Source organism: Erithacus rubecula (genome assembly GCF_903797595.1).
Source record: "Erithacus rubecula genome assembly, chromosome: 8".
NCBI lineage: Eukaryota > Metazoa > Chordata > Aves > Passeriformes > Muscicapidae > Erithacus > Erithacus rubecula.
This window is the reverse complement of record NC_136659.1, coordinates 9,728,271-9,748,651: the sequence shown is the minus strand read 5'-3', so window position 1 is coordinate 9,748,651 and position 20,381 is coordinate 9,728,271. Positions and strand designations below refer to the sequence as shown.

The 20,381-nt window shown below is 39.0% G+C and overlaps 1 protein-coding gene across 1 annotated transcript in view; it reads left to right on the top strand.

Moving 5' to 3' along the window:
* The first annotated feature begins 518 nt into the window (after window positions 1-518).
* Window positions 519-20,381, top strand: part of HECW2 (HECT, C2 and WW domain containing E3 ubiquitin protein ligase 2) — a 96,208-nt gene continuing 76,345 nt past the window's right edge. Inside the window, exon 1 of the mRNA XM_079311404.1 lies at window positions 519-847. Coding sequence (XP_079167530.1) covers window positions 556-847 — 292 coding nt within the window. The 5' untranslated portion in view covers window positions 519-555. The remainder of the gene's footprint in view (window positions 848-20,381) is intronic.

Here is a 20,381-nt window from a genome sequence, read left to right as displayed (position 1 = left end):
GGATATGATATTTCTACTGAAATATATGCAACCTTACTATTATCTTCAACGTGTTGATCAAACAGTGCATAGAGAGTATTGTTGAAACTACCATAAACATCATGTACTGCTGGGATTTTTATGGTAGAAAAAGAGTTCATTATGTCTTTGCTCTTAAGGCTACTTCACTCTTAAAGCCAAACTTAAATTAGCTTTGTTACCGTGGCTGTTCTTGCTTCATAGATTGTCTTGGACGATCTGCTTTTTGCACGACGATTTGTTTTTTGGCTTATAATGTTATTTTGTGGTGTATGGCTAACTCTGAATTTTGTTGTAAGTGAACCATGGATTTTTTTAAATGTACAGACACTCAGTTCTTTGCAGCGGTAGAGAATGAAGAAAAAGATTGTACTCAGTCTGTTTCAGGCTTCTGTGGGAACATCTTTGCACTAACACTTCCCCATTCAATAACTGACTGAATCGTCACCTGTCTCACTTAACACTTTCTTTTTTCCTCCTTTTGATAGATCTCTGAACAACAACTTTTTTACGTGAATTGACACAAGTGGAGAAGCGATGGCCAGCTCAGCCCGGGAGCACCTGCTCTTCGTGCGCCGTCGCAACCCGCAGCTGCGGTACACCCTGAGCCCTGAGAACCTGCAGAGCCTGGCCTCTCAGGGCACCATGCCTGAGAACATGAACTTGCAGCGTGCCAACAGCGACACCGATTTAGTGACCTCGGATAGCAGGTCTAGTTTGACAGCCAGCATGTACGAATACACCTTGGGACAGTCTCAGAACCTCATCATTTTCTGGGATATTAAGGAAGAAGTAGATCCAACTGACTGGATAGGACTTTATCACATAGGTAAGTCAGAATTGTGTTGTAATATTTCTGTGTGCTTCTTGCTATTTTGCCACTTCATATTTTCTCTTCTGATACATATTCTGGCATGCTACAGAATTAATCTACAGATAAAGCTGAGGTAAGACTGCAGAGAGTTGCTGCAGATCCCTCTTTGCTTTTCTCCATGCAGTGAGCTTTGTAAAAACATGATTCTAATTAATGTAGATCTGGTTCCACTGTGATCTCCTAGAAGATGAAATCATTATTTCAAAACAATAAATATGCAAACAGTTTCCTGTTTCCACCTTTGCTGGTGGCTGGCTTACAGACTGGAAAATTTGAAGTACCATACTCATCATTTAACTTGATGTGCTTACAGTCCAATGCTTATGCATTATCTTGGAAAAGTAAACTCTTATCATTTGTGAAAAGCAACATTATCATTTGTATAAGTCTTTGATTCTGTAGAACTAAAATAGCATCAATTCTGAAGGAACGAAAATTTGTGTTTACGAGGAATTCTTGTAGAAGGAAATCCTCTCCAAAAATTCTTCTGTGTGGGTTTCTTTGTGCTGTTTAGGCTATTTCATAAGAGGAGCTGGAAAGAGCTCTAAGCTGGCATGTAAGGGGCCTGTGGGTTCTGTGTGCATTAGCAAATAATTTTACTCCAAAGGACTGGAACAGTAGGTCAGTTGGTGGTGACAGCATCAGTAATCTGTCTGGGTTGGGATTTTCCTCTGTGTTGTGTTTAATCAAGGATGCAAATGTTACTGCTGCATGTGTGGTGTGGAGCTGTCCAAAGGACAACCTTTATGCCCCTGCTAGGATGGGAGCACAGCTGGAATGTGGAGCAGCACATGGGGTTTGGTCACCTCAGGAATCACTTTACATGCACTAAATTTAAATTTAAAGAGAGAATGGTCAGTTCAAACTGCCAGAAGCAGCTATAGCAGAAACTGATGGAGGCAGTTCTGACCACTGAAGTTGTACCTGTGCTGGGACTAAGTGTAGTGCAATGATACCAGCCTCAGTAGGATTTTTGAGAGATACTCTCTGTGCCACCTTTCCCCAAGATGTTCCATCTCTGCATCACTTAATGCTACATTCTGTGTAGATGCTGGTTCTAGTTGTCTTTTTTTTTTTTGTCTGATCTTTTTTTCCAACATTACTGTAGTTCCACAGAGTGGACATTATTAACTTGTGCTGTTCCAGTGCATACCTGGCTGTAAAAGCTCTATTGGAGTTGCTGTTTAAGTTGCAGTGTCTCCTGGAATAAACTGTGGATATGCACTAACATTTAAGCCAGATAAATGAAGTATCTCCATAATAAACAGGAATGGATCTTCCCAACAACATTAGCAGCTGAAGTGATCTGTGCTGTAAAATGCACAGACTGCTAAATGAACTGAAGCATTCTAATTTAAATGCATTGAGAGCTTCATCTGCATAAAGGTGTAACAGTCTTTTCTGTTGGGTTTTTTTTTTTTGGTGGTTCACATCACTTCAGGATTGATATTCAATAAGCTAAAATGCAGCAACTCTGTAAAATTCTTATTGATTATTACTCTAGGTTAAAAGAGATTTTTATCTTAGTTTCATGATTAAAAATATTTCTACATTCAGTCTGTTGAGTCTCTAAAGTATGAAAGAGTATTAAGTTACCACAGAGTAAGAATCCTGTAAAGAACACCCAAATTTATGCCTTCTTGGCCCTAAACCTCCTATTATACTACCATGTAATACCAAACTATGTGAATGCTTTCTTGTTAAATGGTGAAAGGTCCAGAAGCTTTTGTCTTCATTGCCACTTGAAATCCATGAATGGTGGTGTGAATTTTGTTACTGAATTAAAATAGATCTGAGCAGTGGTTCTGTTGTTCTGAATGGTGAAATTGCACATTTTTTAACAACACAGGTAAGGACATACTCAGTCTGATAGCATGCCTGTCTATCTTTGATGTAAGTTTTTTGATCAACTCTTTCATGATTTCTGTTTTTTGATCAACTCTTTCGAGTGTTAAAAAAAACCCTTTTAATTTGCATACCTTTTATTGCCACAGATAAGGTAAGTTAAAATCTACAGGTGTAATCCAGAATTTGCAGTACTTTTTGATAATGGTTGTGAAGTACCTCCAGTTTCTACTTAATTCTTTGGAAGTTGAAGACACATCTTATTTTGTCAGGAATAGTTGGTGAATATTTTTAAGAATAAAAGCTCTGTTCTCAAACACGTTATTAAAAGTTAATGTAGTTGCTTGAGGTTCCCCTTTGTTTAAAATGAAAATTATTTCATTTAAGTCTCCCCTTAGGCACAGGAGTTGTGTGTGGTCACTAGCACAAGGCAGCTCTGGGGCTCTGCCAGCTTGCTGCTGTACCTCCAGTATTCCCCCATGTCTTCTAGTAAAGCACAATTTTTCAAGGAGCTAGGAGCAGAAAAAGGCAAATATTGTGCTCTTATTTTAAAATCCAAAAGCACAGCCTTGTGGCTTTTTTTTAATGTTGCTTATACAATTAACTGTCATGCAATCTGGATCAGTGCTTTGAAGGGAAAAAGTGATTGTTGATTCTGTGAAGAGAAGGTGAATATTCTAAAATGAGCATCATTCTGAGCTCAGTCATTTGTACAGAGAGATTTGGCAAAGGTGTGAAGCAATCCTGGTACATTTTTCAGCTCAAGTTAAGTTTTATAGAGTTACAGCCATTATAAAAGGAATTGAAAATGGAGCGCTGGGAACTGTCTTGCTTCTTCATTCATTAATTTACTCAATTAGCATGTTCTCATTAGTTTTCTATAATGAGAAGGGAGTTCTGTGCTTCTGGTTGTGGTTTTATTGTTCAGATAGAACTGTAGTAGCTCATAAGGAATCCCACGAAAATTCTTCATAGAGGTTTTTTATAGGGGGCTGAGCAGAACCCACTGCACACATTCAGACATGGACTGGTGGTCATAAGACTGTCAGCAATCAGTCACTGCCTCTCCTGCTATTGCTTTGCAGGTGGTTGATAGGCTTTCACCAGGGAATAGTAGATGGAGCTTTTCCTAGTACAGTGCAAGTGTTTGGCCTGCAAAATGGTTTTTAAAATGAGAAGTGCCCAAGGGGAGAAACACGGAATCATCTTATTCTGAAGGACTGATATTGATTTTTATTTTTTTTTTTAAAGTGCCTGTGAAGTTTTTTGGGGTTTTTTTTGGGACTTCTGGTTATTTTATTAAAAAAAGGAAGGAAGTCATAAATGAACAAATAATTTGTAGGAAAGACTTTATTTTATGAGATACTAATTCACAGGACACTCCTGTACAGAAACTTTTGGTTTCATTTTTAAATGCAAGGAATTGAACCTAACTGAAAAATTCTGCATAGCTAAATTCATGCTCAGTTTTTCTAGAATTTCGTGTTTTAAAGAATGCTTTTAGATATATATGTGAGTTTGCTCACTTGTACCATACTTGTATCTTCCTGAGTTTCATCAATGTGCATGTTGGAACATGGCCTGTTTTATTGCTGAGGGACTGCTTTGTGTGCATGTTCTTTTTTCCCAGTGTAGTCCTAAGGATTACCAGAAGAAAAGTGTATTTGAGGGACATGGTGTATTCTGTGAAGGCAAACATCCTTTTTCCTGGCTATTTCTAGGTTTGTACTGGCTGAACTTTTAAAAGTGTCAGTAGCACTTCTGGAGCAGCCTTGTCCATCAAGTTTTGTTAAAGCAGTTTGTGTCTGCAGAGGCGAGACGTGTGGGAATGCAGCTAGCACAGCTGTGAAAGCACACAGGGGTGTCCCACTGAGGCTGCTGCCAGGCAGAAATGTTGTTTGCTCTCTTTGGGTAAATCAGGCAGTGTTGTGTGAAATGTGAAATTGTCACATCTGAAATGCAGGTTTATCATTTTGGGTTCAGCTTTAAGCTCTGCCTAGAATGGACTTGTCATTTTTTCTTCAGGATTGGTAAAGAGGATTGTCACTTGAGAGTGACAAGGCATGATGAAATTTGAAGAGGGGGATTTTTAGTAGAGGTACTGGACTTGTGCTTACTTTGAGAAGTAGAGGTAAATTTTCAGTCTTTCTGTCGAGGAAGGAAGGAAGCCTCTTCTCAAAAATTCCTGGTTTTTAATTTAAAAAGACATCCTCTTAGACCCATAAGGTTTTCTTGTTCAGTAGCAACCCAGCTTTTGCTTTGTGTATGCCTGTTTAAAAAAAAAATTGTTGTTGCAAGCAATATTTAATAAATTGGAGGTGGTATTTTTTTTATTTCTTCTATTTTTGAGGAATTTACATCTTGCTATAGCAAGAGTGGTCAAGCTCTGGGATCCTGTAGTGAGTAATGCTGTGCCAAATATTTACCCCAGTTGGAATCAAAGAAGATAAATGGATATTCAGTTTGAAGAAACTATGAGATCCCAGGTTTTTTTTTGCTACTGTTTTATTATAGCAACAAGATTCCATGGCTTCCTTGGAAAGTGAGGGCTGCTCATTAAAGATGAGCAGGTGGGCTCTTCTCTGCTCATGGAATGCTGAGTTTGCATCTTTGTAAATGTTATGGGTTGTCATGAAGTCTCATATTAAAAGAAAACAGGAAATACAAAATAAGGAATAAAAAGTCAGCAGAGAGAAGCAAACCCTATTTCTAGTTAAAATAGATTATTTCCCATGGCCAAATTGCCCAGGTTGGCCTATTTTTGTCCTAATTTAGAGTCCTATTTATGAGATGCTTGCCCTCATTCTAGAGATCCTTAGCACATTTGAAATGCTGGCTGTCAAAGGTCATTGTATTCGTTTCTATTAGCTACTTTACAGAGGCTGCTTGGCTTTTTTGTTATACCTACATCATGGATCCAAAATAGCATTATAAAACCAAACAAAAATAAAAATATACACACCCCCACCCCACCCCCCACACTTCCCAATGTGAAGTTATATAGGGCAATTTAGATAGGATTAGGTTTATACTAAGCTTCCTAGGGTAATGGAGTTTGGAGCCTCTTGTTTTCAGGTCAGACAGGATTAAAAAGAAAAAAGCTTTTGAATAAACTGCCTTTAGTACGCTTAAAATAGAGGCTCACATTAGACAGAGAGATTATAAAATGTTACAATACTTCATTCCTAGAAGATTAATTTGGTTTGCATTATAGAAAACTTACAAAGTAATATCTTCATTATCTTCCAGAAAAGTCTGATTATTCACTTGATTTTTTTTTTTTTCCCCTTCCTGTTCAGTTCTTTCCTTTTCCGTACTTTAAAATGTGACCAGTACTACTCATGTCTGTTGGCGAGGTGCTGAGCATAAAGCTATTAATTTGTGGTTACTCCTCTTTCTGGCTGCTGCTAAGGTCTGCAAACCACTGGCTTGAGGTTCTGTGTGGAAGAGTCTTCACCCAGCTGGCTCCATGAGGCCTTTGGCTTCCAGGACACTGGCATTGTGCTCTTTGTCATCAGCCATAGTGGGTGGAAAAAGCTGCCTTGATCATTTCATTTGCTGGTTACTTGGTAATATTTAGGGAAAGGCCACCTCTTGAGTGGGATAATGAAGTGGAGGCAGTATTATATAACAACTGTATCCTAAAATGTGTTGAGGCTTCAGTGGTCTAAAAAAACTTATAATAAACTGAGAGTCTTCAGAAGCTTTCACTCCAGGTATTGCATTTCAGTTTTATTCTTTCAGTTCTTCCTAGGTCCTGACCCACATACAAAGCTCTTTTTTCACCAACGTGGAATTTGCTACTTTCACCTCTTCAGCTGTGAGCTGGTGAACTTCAATTAAAAAATCAGTGTATGGACAGCATAATACATTGCTTTACTCCTGAAGATTAGAAGATATGAATAAAGAGTTTTCTCTATGTATTTTTCATTGCATGCAGCAGATGCCTGAAAAGGTACTCATTACCTTAAAACATATACATTTTATTTTAAGAATTGTTTCAAGAAGAAAATAATCATTTCCCTGTTAAAAGCCCCCAAAATCTAGGATCTCATAGGATTATATATAAACTCAAGGTGTGACAGAAAAAGTCTTGCCAGAATATCCAAACTTTTCAGTTAATAGTGGGGTTTTTTCAGTTTTTGAGATAGCTCTGACCTGAAAACTAGACAAACATAGCTGCAGGGAGGACATTTTCAGCTGTGTTGTCAGTATCTTTCCACTGCAAGAGGTTTTGGCATGACAACATTTATAATCCTTTGGATAGAAAGTGGTGTTCTCACCACCCTGCCTTTTTGAAGTGACTGTTCTAGCAGATGGAAAGATGGCAAATACAAACCCTGGATAATGAAAAACAATGTAGACCTCTGGATTTGTAATATTCCCTTTTTACCATAAAAATGCCTTGTGTGAGCTTGCATTTAAATTTGTTTGAATGAGGTTGATTTTAAAATTTTTTAATGACATTTCCAGACTCTGAAGCTAACACTCTATTGGCAGATATGTTTAATATAATATTTTCATATACTCTGATACTGGATACACAGGTTCTTAGATTATAACTCTGGAGGAGGTTAACAAAGGTGCCAGTGCTGATTTTGGTGGGCCTCCTTTCATAGCAAAGCTCATCAAGATTAATCTTGCAATTTATGCTGTTTGAAGGATAGAAAAAGTGCAGAGAATGGCGGGATCTGAAACTTCTCTGGTATGTAATAATTTTCTGGAGGGCCAGAGTGGTACCCAGCCCTTGTAGGATTTGCCATTTTGGCATGAGGGAGGTTCTGATTGAGGTGGAAATGCTGGAGCTGTGCAAATACACTGACTGGAACCTGGGCACATTCACACTTGGCAGCATTTCCTGCCTCTGTGCCCAGCAGCAGCCACAACTCCATTGCACTCACTGGGCAGCCACTTTTCAGGCAAGCAAATCCTCTGTTTCTGAGCTTTGTTTTGAGGTGTGCTCAAGCTCTCTTCAGGAGATCTGCCTGCTTTGTGCTGCAGTCATTCAGAGTTAATGTCAGACTGTTTAGTTTTCCCTCGTGTTTCAAGTCACTGGTCACTAATGCATCAGTAATCCTTGAAAGCTCATAAAAACTGGTAGGTTCATTGCCCTTGATATTCCTGCCTTAACCCTGGGAATAAATGAATCCCTTATCTCCCAATGTGTGGTAATGCAGAAAATGAACCTATGAACATGTAAGGTAGTCATTCTGCATGTACTGTAGTATGGCAAAGAGGAGAAAGACATATCTGTTTAGATATAGTGTGCACTCTGATGCTCCATTAAATGCATCCTTCCTTGAGAATTTGAACTTTATCTCATGGTCAAAAATATAGTTCCTGTGACTTAAGTCACACTGAAGGATAAATTTCAAGAGAGGAAAACTGCAAGCTTGTATCTAATAGGTGTTGTCTATGAAGAGGACTAAGAACTGAATGCATTCCAAAATCAGAACCTTAATCAATGTTTTATCTTTGCCATAAAATATGGAAGCACTTTCTTGTATATGAAGCTAGTTCAGCCTAAGCAGGTTTGACTGTATAAACTGAAATATGTGTTGAAAAACATTATAGTGCAGTAGTAGGCACATTTGGTTGTCACAGAGATAAATATCCAGTAATGACCTCATTAAAAAAAAAGAAAAAAAAAATTTCTATGTGCACTGGAGTTTAATTTGTATCTAGAGTTTCATGCATGACATAGTTCAGCAGATGGTAGCCTGCAGGCTGGGGGAAAATTCAGTTTGACAAATTTTTCAACATAGATGCATCTCTCAATTTTAGTAGACTTCCAGAGAAGCAGTTGCTTCCCAGATATTCAATAAGGGTGGAACAGTCTACCAAAGTCAACAAGGAATAAGATTTCTAGGAGTTATTGATGAGGTGGTACTTAATGTGCAGGCAACAACACTTTTCTAATGTATTCTTAAAGCTGTAAATTTGAGCAATAGGGTGAAAAGTGCATTGTCTGTTTCTCTTTGAAAACCCCAAACCGAACATACCCCTGCTATGTGTTCAGAACTGAAATCCCAGCCATCCCACCTGACATCAGTGCCAGTGCCCCAAGGGGTGCAAAGAGATATGGCTCTTGTGTATTTGTTAGTGTGAGTTGATCAGAGCATGAAAGGTTTGGGGTTTGGAAAGCAGTCCTAATTACAGCATGCTGAACTGAGTGCACTCCTCTCCTGCTCAGGCAGTGAAATACAAATCCCAGTGTTTCAGATTGATGTAGATGACTGTGCTCAGTGCTGCTGTTTGCTGCCCGCTGGCAGAGCATTGACTCTCCCACGAATGCAAAGAGCTCTGGGCCAGTTTAGCATCTCGGAGGGGCTGAGGGACAGCTGCAGGGGTTACCTGCAGGAGTGTGGAACCAGGAGTGGGAGGGACACTCTAGGCAGTCATTTGGCACTGGAGCTGCTCAGCTGCAATGTGCAGCAGTGACCCCAGCAGAGAGGCTGTGGTGAGATGTGATTTGTAGGCTGCTGTAAAAGGAGTGTGAGTCTGATTGCACTGTTTGGAATTACTTATTTATGTCTGGGTTTACTTCTATTGCTGGGAGTAGCTGTACTTGCATTCAATTCTAGGTTCTCTTCGTTTCCTGAAGAGTCACAGGGAATTAATGCTTTTTGAAAACACTCTCCTGGAAATGGAGAAGAAATAATGGAAATATTATATGTAGGTGCTTTCAGGATAATTACACAAGTTAATAAAACTTTCTTGCCTTCATTATTCTACAGTTTTGTGTTAGTTTTTACTGCTGCATGTTAATACCATGTGAGAGAGTGCTTTTTATCTCAGAGATTTTGTGCTAAGAAATTAAGTAAGCAAAATCACTATCTCCTTTCTGGACTTCTGGTGACGCTTTTTGGCACTGGTTAAAATGATAACTGCTTCTAAAGAACTGCAGAATGACCTTTGTGTTTCTTCTGGCTTCAGTCTCATCCAGTTTAATCTGCAGAGCTATTTAGTACTTATCATAAACAGTGTTTGGCTTCATTTCTCTCATCTTCATGACATCAGCTTAAATATTTGAGATGAGAAACAACTATATTGGTATCCCTTTTGTTGAAGAGGTAAATCTTAATTATGAAGTATTCATCTATCTCACTACAAACCACTAAAGCCTAAATGTGAGAAAAATGAGCTGGCGATGTATAGGGTAAGAAAAAAATCATTCCTATTACTCTGAATGTTATAGGATGGTGCTTAAGACAAGTTAGCAGTTTTTCTGGTTATTACTTGAAAACTCTGTTTATGCCATCAGTGTGTTACTCAGAAGTTAATTTATCTTGGAAATTCTAAATTGTCTTCAGCTGAAGTGGATTGCAAAAATCGTGAATGATCTTCCAGCCTCCTTTCTCCCCCTTCTCCATCTATCTTTCCCATCTTCCCCATCCATCTCTGCATGCCTTGTGATGAAGAATAGGTTATAAGATGCTGTTTTTTAGATAACATCCTTTTGCTTAGGACTGCTCTGCAGTTAAATGTAGTAAATCAAGACTTTGTCATAAAATTCCATTTCAGTTTCCTAAGGAAAACTGTCTTCTGTTTAGCTACAGCATGAATTCTCCCAGTTATTTTGAGGTGGCTTATTTTATGTTCAAGAATATTTACTAGTGTCTTGAGACGGTGATACATTGCTGGAAACCCCTGAAGGTGATGAGTCTGTGAAGAGGTAACCCAGTGATGTGTTACTCACCTCACTGAAAAGTCACAAAAAAGATACTTGGTTTGACCATGGACTCTGTGCCTCTAGGGGTAAGCACCAGTATCTGAAAGTTCTCATGAGGCACACAGGCAGCAGTGTTTTTAGTTTAAGTGTAGGGAAATCCACCAGGCTGTTTCAGGAAGGGTTTTTTTTGTCTTTGCAGGGAGAAAAACTTAGAAAAAACACTTCCTGATTAGCCATAGTATGTTACTTTTAAAGTAGGTGTAAGGAGAGTTACGATGATGGGAAACAAACATTGCGTTTCACAGAAAATATTTCAGGTTCTTTTAGAACTCCTTCCTGCTTGCTTCTTTGGAAATCTAAGACTGACTTATCTTATTGTGTGTGTATATTGGATGAATTTCTTCCAGGATGTGTTGGCTCATTTCCTTGAGTACTTCTAAATTTTCTGAATTTTTTTCAGTCAGAACAGACAGCTCAAAAAGCTTTAAGGAAATGAGTCAACCTCCTGAAATAAATTGCTTACTGAATAGAGGATACTGTGTTCGACATCAGATGCCCTTGATAGGTCTGTGGATACTAATTTACAGATAGTCTCTGAAAATCTCTCATGTGTGCTCCACGTTCCAAAAGGATTTGGGAGACAAATATCCCCAGTGAACTCCTGAGCTTTCCTGTTGGGAAAGTGGGGCATGCTTCTAGACTGGCAGGTATTAGTGTGAGAGTTGAAGATGGGGAGGTGACAGGCAGACTCTTTAATGCAAAATTAAGGATGTTGTTGAACTTTAGTGTGAATTAATAGGAGTAATGTAAAGGTGCTGAATTGAGGACTACGAAGCTTTCATAAAAAAACACTGAAATCTGAATGGTGCATAGGCAGGGTGCTTTGGTCCTTACTGTATTACTCACATGCAGTTTGCATGCTGGCTCCAGGAGCCCTTGCTGTGGGTGTCCTGAGTGCCCTGCAGGTGCCCAAAGCAGGTGAGGTTGTTCTGTGAGGAAAGGCCCAGTGCCTGGCCATGTTCCCTTTGGGTTCAGGAGTCCCTGCAGGGAGTTTCCTTGCTTGGGGCTTTGCTGAGTCACTGCGCTGGCAACTGACTGCAGTCTTATATAGTTACATTAAAAATAAGTAAAAGGACACCATTTTAGTAACATATCTGTCTTATACAGTAGGTAGGCACAGGATTCAGGATTTTCTTTGCTTTCCAAGGATTACTCAGCAACTCAGGGACAGAAATGACAACGCCGGCACCAAACACCATGATCTGGGATTTTCTCTCTGATGAGCCTAACTAAAAGTAAAACCAGATGGCCCTTAATATTTAAAAAGTTTGACATCTGGATCTGGACCTGAACTTTGAACTCTGAGGCAGCAAGTAATAAGCCAGCTTGCCTTGCTTTGGTGCATTACACAGAAAGTCTTTGATGCAGGCAGTAAATACCACATCTCTAAACAGAGGTGACATGCACTGTCAGGCACTCGAGGGAAATCTGAATACATGCACACCACAATAGAGAGAAGAAAGCCTGGAACATCAAGGAGTTGACCCTGTTGGCGTGTAAAGTGTCTCAAAACAGTGAGAGTTGCATGAAACCAGGTACAAAATACAAATCCAGCTGCAGTGGAAGGAGACAGAATATGGTGTAGGGTTCTTCTGTCTCTGGTTTTGTGCTTGTTGTCAGTAATTTGTGGTTGTGAACAATTAACTTTCCTACATTTCTCTTGTTGGAGCGCAAGTGTTGGTCATGGTAGTTCAGTACTGTGATCTACAAGCTTTTTAATACAACTTTTAGCAGTGAAGCAGCAGTATGTGCAGGCAAAAAGACAGAATAGTCATGATTTATTAAAAAAAAAACAAACCAAAAGAATTGCATCAATAGAAGCATCCCTGTTGAAGGTTTCGAAGAAATTGGTTCACTTGGCAGGAATGCAGGAAAAAAACCCAGTGCTTGACACAAGATTTAACTTGCAGGTCAGCGTACCTACCTGTTTGTAGCTCCAGCTTGAGCATAGGGGGTGGTATATCCCAAGTGTGATAGAGAAAATCAGCAAAAATAGGTGTACAAAACCATCAGGACAAACTCCTGACTCATTGTGACAAAATAAGTTTGGTGGTCTCTGCAAAGAACCACATAAAAAATTTGTGAATGTCTGCCCCAGGGTGCAGTCCAAGGGAACCTCAATCAGGTCAGGGACAGTGCAAGAATGCAGGCACTGAGACATCAGTGAACACATTACATTTCCTCCATCTGTATACCTTGCAAAAATAGCATCTTTGAAAGTATATGTGGAAATCTGGAATGTGCTGTGCTCCTGATCTATTTCTGGATTATCCTGTGTCTGCTTAAAGATTAATTCAGTGTATGAGCACGCTATACTGTTTGGTGCAGAGGACTGAGGAAAACATAATGTGCTTCTGTAGAGTGAACTGGATCAGATTTCAGTCTTATGCTTATCCAAAGAACCTGTTCTCCTGGTGACTACAGTGTTTCCCTAACTGTGCTGCTGAATTCTGCAGTGTCAGCATGCTACTGCCAGATCCCCAAATGGGACTGTGTTTGCTAGTAATCAGTAACACACAATATAAATTTATGCAAAAGTGCAGAAACCACAGCTTGGCTGAAAATTATGCCCCAGGGACTTGGTTCACAAATATTAGCAAGGTTTATAGCTCTCTGTACAATCCTGTGGCTAGTTAGGTGGGATGTAACCAACTGAATACATTTTTTTGTTTGCAGTTTTATATGTGTTTAAACCTATAGATACCTTTTTTGTTGTTTTTGTATCTTGCTTGCCCACTTCTTGGATTTACACTACCACATTGAGTAGTCCTGACTATGCTTACTGGAATAATGTATGTCTTTGGAAACATTTAGAGTATTTTATTTCAGGTGCAGCATTAGTAGGAAATGCTTAGAAAAGATGTTTGCTTTGTACAGGTTTGTTGTGCTTCATAATGAACTCAGATTCTTGGACCATTTATTCTTTTTGTTGGTTGCTTTTACATTTGGGTTAAATTACCAAGACATTGAAGCATGACAGAAGGATATTGTCAAAATACAAATATTTTTGTATTCCAAACCAGGGAACTCTCTGACTTTCTAATAAATTCCCTAAGAAACCTCTTACTGTCAAATGACAATAGACTAGTTTGCATTCCTGCTTAAACAACTCATAATATTGAAGATAAACTCAAAAACAACAGCTGCTAAGGGAATATTAAATCCCACAAGATCCTTAAGAGATGTGTGCTGCAGAGACACAGAATAGAATGTTTTTTGACAAGTTTCAGAAACCAGAATTTCTAAAAGGCAGTGAGTAATCACTTGAAACTGGCAAATAAAAAATTTTTTCCCTAAAAAAAATATTTTTGGGAATGGACTTGAACACTGAAAGTGAAATGCTAGTGGATATTGTTACTGTCAAAGGGTTGGTTCCAACAGACTAAGAAGAATTTTGGTCAATGTCAGGAACTGTAAGCAATAATCAAATGCAATCAAAAGTGAAGCTGAGGAATCAAAAGGCTGTCTTTTCTCTCCATTCAGTGATGAGTCAGTTCTCTCTACCCAGTGTTGAAGGATGCCACATTGCTGAAAGTTCAGAGATATCTGTGCCATCATAATAGATCCAGGTTTCAAACCATCAACCATTTGAGAATGCAAAACCCAAACTAACCTCCTGGATCCCTAGATGTCAGCTGATGTGTGTAGGAAAACTCCTTTTTCTGTGTACCTGATCTGTTCTGTGGGTGTACTGCTTCTTCTTTTAGCTCTCATTCCTAGCAATAAATAGCACTTTCACACACTCACACCCCAAAAAAAGAAATAAATCTAAGTAAACACCAAGTAAAACAAGGGCTGAAAATGCAAAAGTGGTTGAGGGTTAAATGAACCTCCAGAGAGCTCTTGGGGAGTGTGTTTGGCACATGCTTTGCTCTTTGCTGGTTCATTCCAGGAAAGGAAAGAGAGCTGTGGGGAAAGCTGAAGGTGGGACTCAGTATCAAAAGCAAAATGAGAACATCCAACTAGCTGACCATAAAAGCAGCTGTTGGATCTCTGTGTGCAAAGGCTGGATCAGCTTTTTGGGTGATGCTGTCTCTGTAATTCAGAATGGTTTGTGCTTGGAGTTTAACACCCTTGCTCATCATCAGCTCATCATCTTATTTTGTTTTTTTCATAAGTTTTACAGAAAACTTCCAGTAATTCTGGTAGAAACTTTCACTGACAAAAGCTACTTGTTAGAACTGCTGGAGGGTGCACATATGTGGGCAGTTAAAACACTTAATTCGCATTCGTGGTTACAGTCATCAAGCAAGTGGTTACAAGCCATCTGTCGGGGGAGCGCCTCCTTCTCATCACACAGCTGAGAGCTCCCACAAATGAGATTTCAGCTCATTAGGATACTTGCATTGAGAAGAAATACATACCTATAATAACTCGTACTTTCATCTGAGGTGCATGTTGTTGTTCTGTTCTAGAAAAGAAATGTATTTACTGAACTTAGCCTTTTCATTGCATATGCACATTAAAGAATTTTTCTGCAGTTTATTCAGAATTATTAAAAATATCTAATGAATTATTTGGGCCTGCAACTCTTTCTTTGAAAGTTGTGACATGATTGGAAGGTTAGAAGTGTGAGCCCTTGCTGAATGAAACTTCTCTTGCATGCTGATGGCTTCTGTTATTTTGATAGGTAAAGATGATGAAGTTACTTTTGAAGTGCAGCTGCTTGCAGTTGCTTGGTGTTTGTATCTCTGAAGCACCTGGAAGGTCTTGTTGGTCAAGATCTGAAGTGACTGACCTCATCTTTTGAGCTGCATCAATATTTTCTAGCATTTGTAAAATGTAAATATTTCTGCCAGTAATAGGTCTTTTAGAATATGAATGGGAAAAGAGCATATCAGGTGGATAATGCACCAGTGAATTCAGGTCAGTTTTTTTAGAAGATAATTGCAGAAATGGAGGGATTTGTGTCACTTGAGTAAGTTAGAATGAGGTTTTCAAATTATTGATGTCATGAGTAACTAGTTCTGGCTTTTCACCAATTTAGAGGATAATCTGTCAGGTGAGTGTTTTGAATTGATAAGGTTATTAACCTAAAGGCCATGTAACCTAAATTATAGATGCTTACAATTTATTGTCACCTCACTTTTAGGACCAGAGGATGAAAAGGGTAAATAAGCATGATACTCATCAAAAAGTGGTTGTAAAATTTATATGAATTTATAAAGTACTCACATATCATTGTTAAGTTGTAGAGTGGGGGGAAACAGGATGGCTGCTAATAATTAGACGTGGAATAACTCCTGTTAATTAGGACAAGAAGTTTTGTAGTTTATTACTTAAGTAGTAACAGGTTTGATACTTCCCTTAGCTACTTCTTAGGGAACCCATCTTATCCCTGGCTGGATATCAGATAATAATGTACCATTGCTATTGTAAACTGTGTATAAAAGAGGGTAGTTTCTTCTGCTAAATGAAAAGCTGGAGGCAAAAAGAAAAGGGAACAGAAGGATGAGCAAAAAAGGAGAGCAGGAAACCAGACAATGTTCTGTGCAAACCTACAGATCAATAACAGCAAATATGCTTGTAATGAATTTTATTCTGTTTCATGGGTAGCCAACATGAGGCATATTGCAAAATTCTGTCTGGGAGTAAAGGTAAGTATTCAAGCTGAATGTTTCAGTAATAGACAGTTGCCAAATACTTGTTTCTTATCTGATTTTAAAATTTCATTAATATAAACAGAACAAATGACACTTGGCCACAGTTTCAAAATACAGATTTCAAATAACGTGTGTATGTTTTTGAAATCTTTTCTAGCCTGTTTTGCTTTTCCTACATGTGCATTGCAGTGATATATATGGTGTTTAAAGGGCAGATGTGCATTTCATAATAATTCAAAATGGTGTTTAGGTTTTAGATTTGCAAACAATAACAAAAAAGTAAAAATAGAACATGATCATCAACTCTATTTTAAGTCCTCTCAGTTAAGGCAATTGTGTTTGCTGGCTGTTCCACAAGAAAAGCCTCTTTTGAGTAATGTACAGAAGATCTACATGTGTAATAAAGTGCACTTAAGATTTGTTTATGAGCTGGTAATAGCTGTCAAATGAGCCCATATTTTACTGAAATTAAACCCAGAAGAGATCATTACATCATTCAGAACTATCAACTTTGTATGATAGGCCCACTTAGTGTTGTCCAAATTTCACTTCTCTTGAATATTCTCACTCTGAGAAGATGAAAATGTGACTAATGCCAGAGAGCAGCAGCAGTCTGAATGGGAATAATGTTCTGATTGCAGAGCTGGAATCGCTCCAAGTACGTTTTCAGGCTGAGAAGGAGGGAAAAGGGATGGCCATAACCATATGGCCTTTCCTGAAGTGGTTTCCACTGTTTCCATTTGAGAAATGTTTGACTAGAGACAAACAAACACCAAGCAAAGCTGCCAGTTTCTCTGGGACCTTTCTGCACTGGCTGTCTGCATACAGGACCAGGTGTTTGCTGGTTAATAAGTAAACCAGTATGAGTGCCATAGAATAAATGACCCCTGAGTTTTTCTGCTGGCTGCAGGATTACATGTGGTGTGTATGAAGAAAGCCACAGCAGAGAAAGCCCTCTCAGTAAGTGCAGCTGTGCTAGCAGCAAAATTGCACTTTTGTTGGTAATGTTTATTTACCAACAGAATTTCCTGGAGGCAGGATAGGCTATGTAGACAAGAACATGGCTTTGCTGGTATCAAATCTTCCATAGCAGGAATTCTTTGTTATATTTTCGAGTTTTTCTGGCAAAGATTTGTGATGGGAATGTGGTCACAGATAAAAGTGCATGCCCTTTATCCTTGGAAGCTGCAATCCTCTTCTGCATGCAGCTAAAGCAAGCTCAGCAGCTCGTGTGCTGCCAGCAAACAAGTGCTTATCTGACACCATATAAGGCTGTGGCTGAGGAGGAAAATGGTGAAAAACATTCCACAATAAACTTAGACTGGCAGATTTAATATGGCACAGAAAAGCTAAGATACATTTTTTTTTTTTTCTTCTTTGCTTTTTTAGTTTAGCTCTGACAGCATTTACCCCCATGATAACCTTTTAATGTTAATTAGGAAAAAATGGCTGGTGTTTCTAGATATTCTAAACAGTCCTGTCCCAGAATAGCAGGTTTTTAGGATATTGTTGCACACAGGGTTTGTTGTTGTAGAGTTTGGTTTTGGGTTTATTTCCCCTTGGACTTGCCACTGTTTAAAGCTAGAGAAACACCTTTAGGATATAGCAATGTGGGAGTATCAGGACGTGTTTAGGGACATGGTAGGGAACAGGATATAACAGTGAGGAGCATATTGAGAAGGAATTATGGTTGTGAAGATGAGTTTATCTGACTTTTAACAAGATGTGAGATGCAGTGAAGTGCTTTAAAAAAGAAATAAAAGAAATGACACTACAGAAGAGACAGGCTTCTCTTTTCCTTTATTATATTGCTTTCATCTTTGCTGTCTTTGTATCCTCTTATCTTTATAATGCAATAGCCCGCTAAATTGTTGTAGTACCTCAGAATATTGGTATAGTCCAACTTTGGTAGCCACTGGTGGCTTAAATCTGAATTTCCAAACTGTTCCCTGCCTGGTGGCCACTGCTTTTGACAGTCTCCATCTTCTGCAGACATCACTTAGCCCAAACCATCAGCAGCTTGTCATGATTGTCAGTTGCAAGCAGAGGTGGTGCAGCTTCTGCCTCAGCTTTGTGCTGTGTCTTTCAGGAAGAGGTTGAGGCACCCCTCATGCTGTATTTCCCCCCACATAACAGCTATCTTAATTAAGAATGGTAGAATTATCGTTCTTAATGGTAAGAATTATTGCCACTAAAAGTTAAATGGTAGGTGATTTATTAGCATTTTGCAAAGATGTTGGGAGTCTTCTGCAGTATCATTCATCTTCTAATAGCCTTCAGTCTAAGGGTGTGCAGCATCATCTGTCAGAGTTTATTCAGTGTCATTCTCTAGCTTAATGTTTGGTGTAGCATTTATGGCTTTTTTGTAGTAGCCAGTCTTTAGCAGTGCAGTCCAGGAACAGCCAAGCATTGTGTCTGTGTGCTGTGCAGGATGTGGTTTCCAGGTGAGCCAGGTCAGCTGGCAGGTGGCTTATGATGCACAAGGCACTTGTGCTATGGGGCTGGCACATGTGTGAAACCTGAACTGTAGATGAGAATGAAGTGCACATCGTTTATGAAGAAGGATTAATAAGATTTTCAGGAAAGAGGTTAAGCTTGAGGTCATTTCCTTCCTCTTGTTACGCTTTTGACTTTCCGCCAGTAAGATGGGTGAAAGGACTTATTTTAGTCTTTGAATGCTTTGAATTTCAATGATGCCTTTACTTTGAATACAGAGAAGTGGAATTCCACTTTATTCCTGCCATTGTACTGTCGTATGTCTGAAAAAATGACTCGTATTTTTTCCCCAGTATCTTTGCATCTTGCATTCTAGTTAACTAATCCTTTGAGCTGCTGCTGTGCCCTGAAATATCAAACTGTGTGAGGGCATATAGAGGTGCTCTGATCCCCATGCTGAAGTGTTAGTGTACATAAAGAAAAAACCAAAATGTAGTGGTATGATTCTTGGAAAAGAAGGAAATGGCCAGTGTTGGAATATAGGCTGTGAATGAAAATGAGAGCAAGGATTTTCCCACTATTGAGTTTCAATAGCAAAAAGGTTTCATAGTTTAGTGTTAGGATGGGGTGTATGGTATGGTTTCTATGCTCTGCTCCTGCAGCTGAAGTAGGAGTGAAGTGTTAGAGAAGTTGATGTTATTCCTGGCCATCCTGTCAGTCACAACTAGAAAAATAATAATGGCTCTTGCTGCCTAAAGCAATAGAGTGCAATAAAAGTCAGCAACATATTAATGTACGTGCTCACAGGAGGCACACAAGGGAATGCAAGTGGTGTCTTTCTGCTTCTTGCCCACAGCTCAGGGACAACCAGTGGAGGTACATGAACCTTAAATTGAGTTGTGTGCAGTGAGGAACAAACGGCTCTTTGCTTTTCTGACCATGGATCATGATTATGGATGATGCTGATCCTTCACTGATAATAAAGCAGGACTGTGCCACCAGAAGGCCAGAATCTGTGTCCAGGCTGAAATTCAGTGTTGCCCAGCTCCCTCTGGCAGTGCAAGATTGCCTTCAGGAAGAGCTGCAACAGCAGCTTCTCTCATGTGTGAGACTGTAGGAGCATCTCTTGTGTTTTTCTGCCTCTTTTCTGCTCTTGCTTTTCTCATTTGAAGTCTTGTGTATTGTATTTCTGTTACTTTCCAAGTTTTTTCCAAAGTGTCCTGAAGAGTAAAGAAAACTGTGATAGGATCTTGTACCTGCTTAGGGAGCTTTTAAGACTGTCCAAGAATTTTGTTTTCAACATTTTTTTTGGGTTGCTCTGTTGGTAATCAAGGGAGAAATGTTTCCAGCCATTTAGTATGCAGCAGTGTTAGATTTCTTTTACAGCATTCCATTTCTGTTGTTCTTTTGCCTTCTGTCCTTTGAAGATACAATTCCTAGAGGTGCTCATGCAAGCACAAAGCAATACATTAGCTTTCATCTCTTCATTAGCAAAGAATCCATCTTAATTTCTTTGACTGGAAGCATTTTTTAAAAACTTCAAGCTGAGTAAGAATAGATCCTCCTGTAAGAGGTGGAAGGGTTTTTTTACTGTTTTTTTTTTTTTTTTATTTTTATCTGAGCATTACTAGGAAAACCAAGATTTTCTTTGAGAGTCTGAACCTACAGGTCCACAAGTGTGCTGTTTAATGAAATGTATGCTGTGAAAGATTTGATCTCAAACTATGGACCAGATTGTAGATTCCTTTAGGAACCCTTTATGTTCTTGAGATGCTGGGACTGCTTTGGTATGGTTTAGGTCATTGCCACAGGCTGAAGGAGTTTTAGGTCAGCTACAGTGGAAGTTCCACCAGGAGGCTGTTGAGCAGTCAGA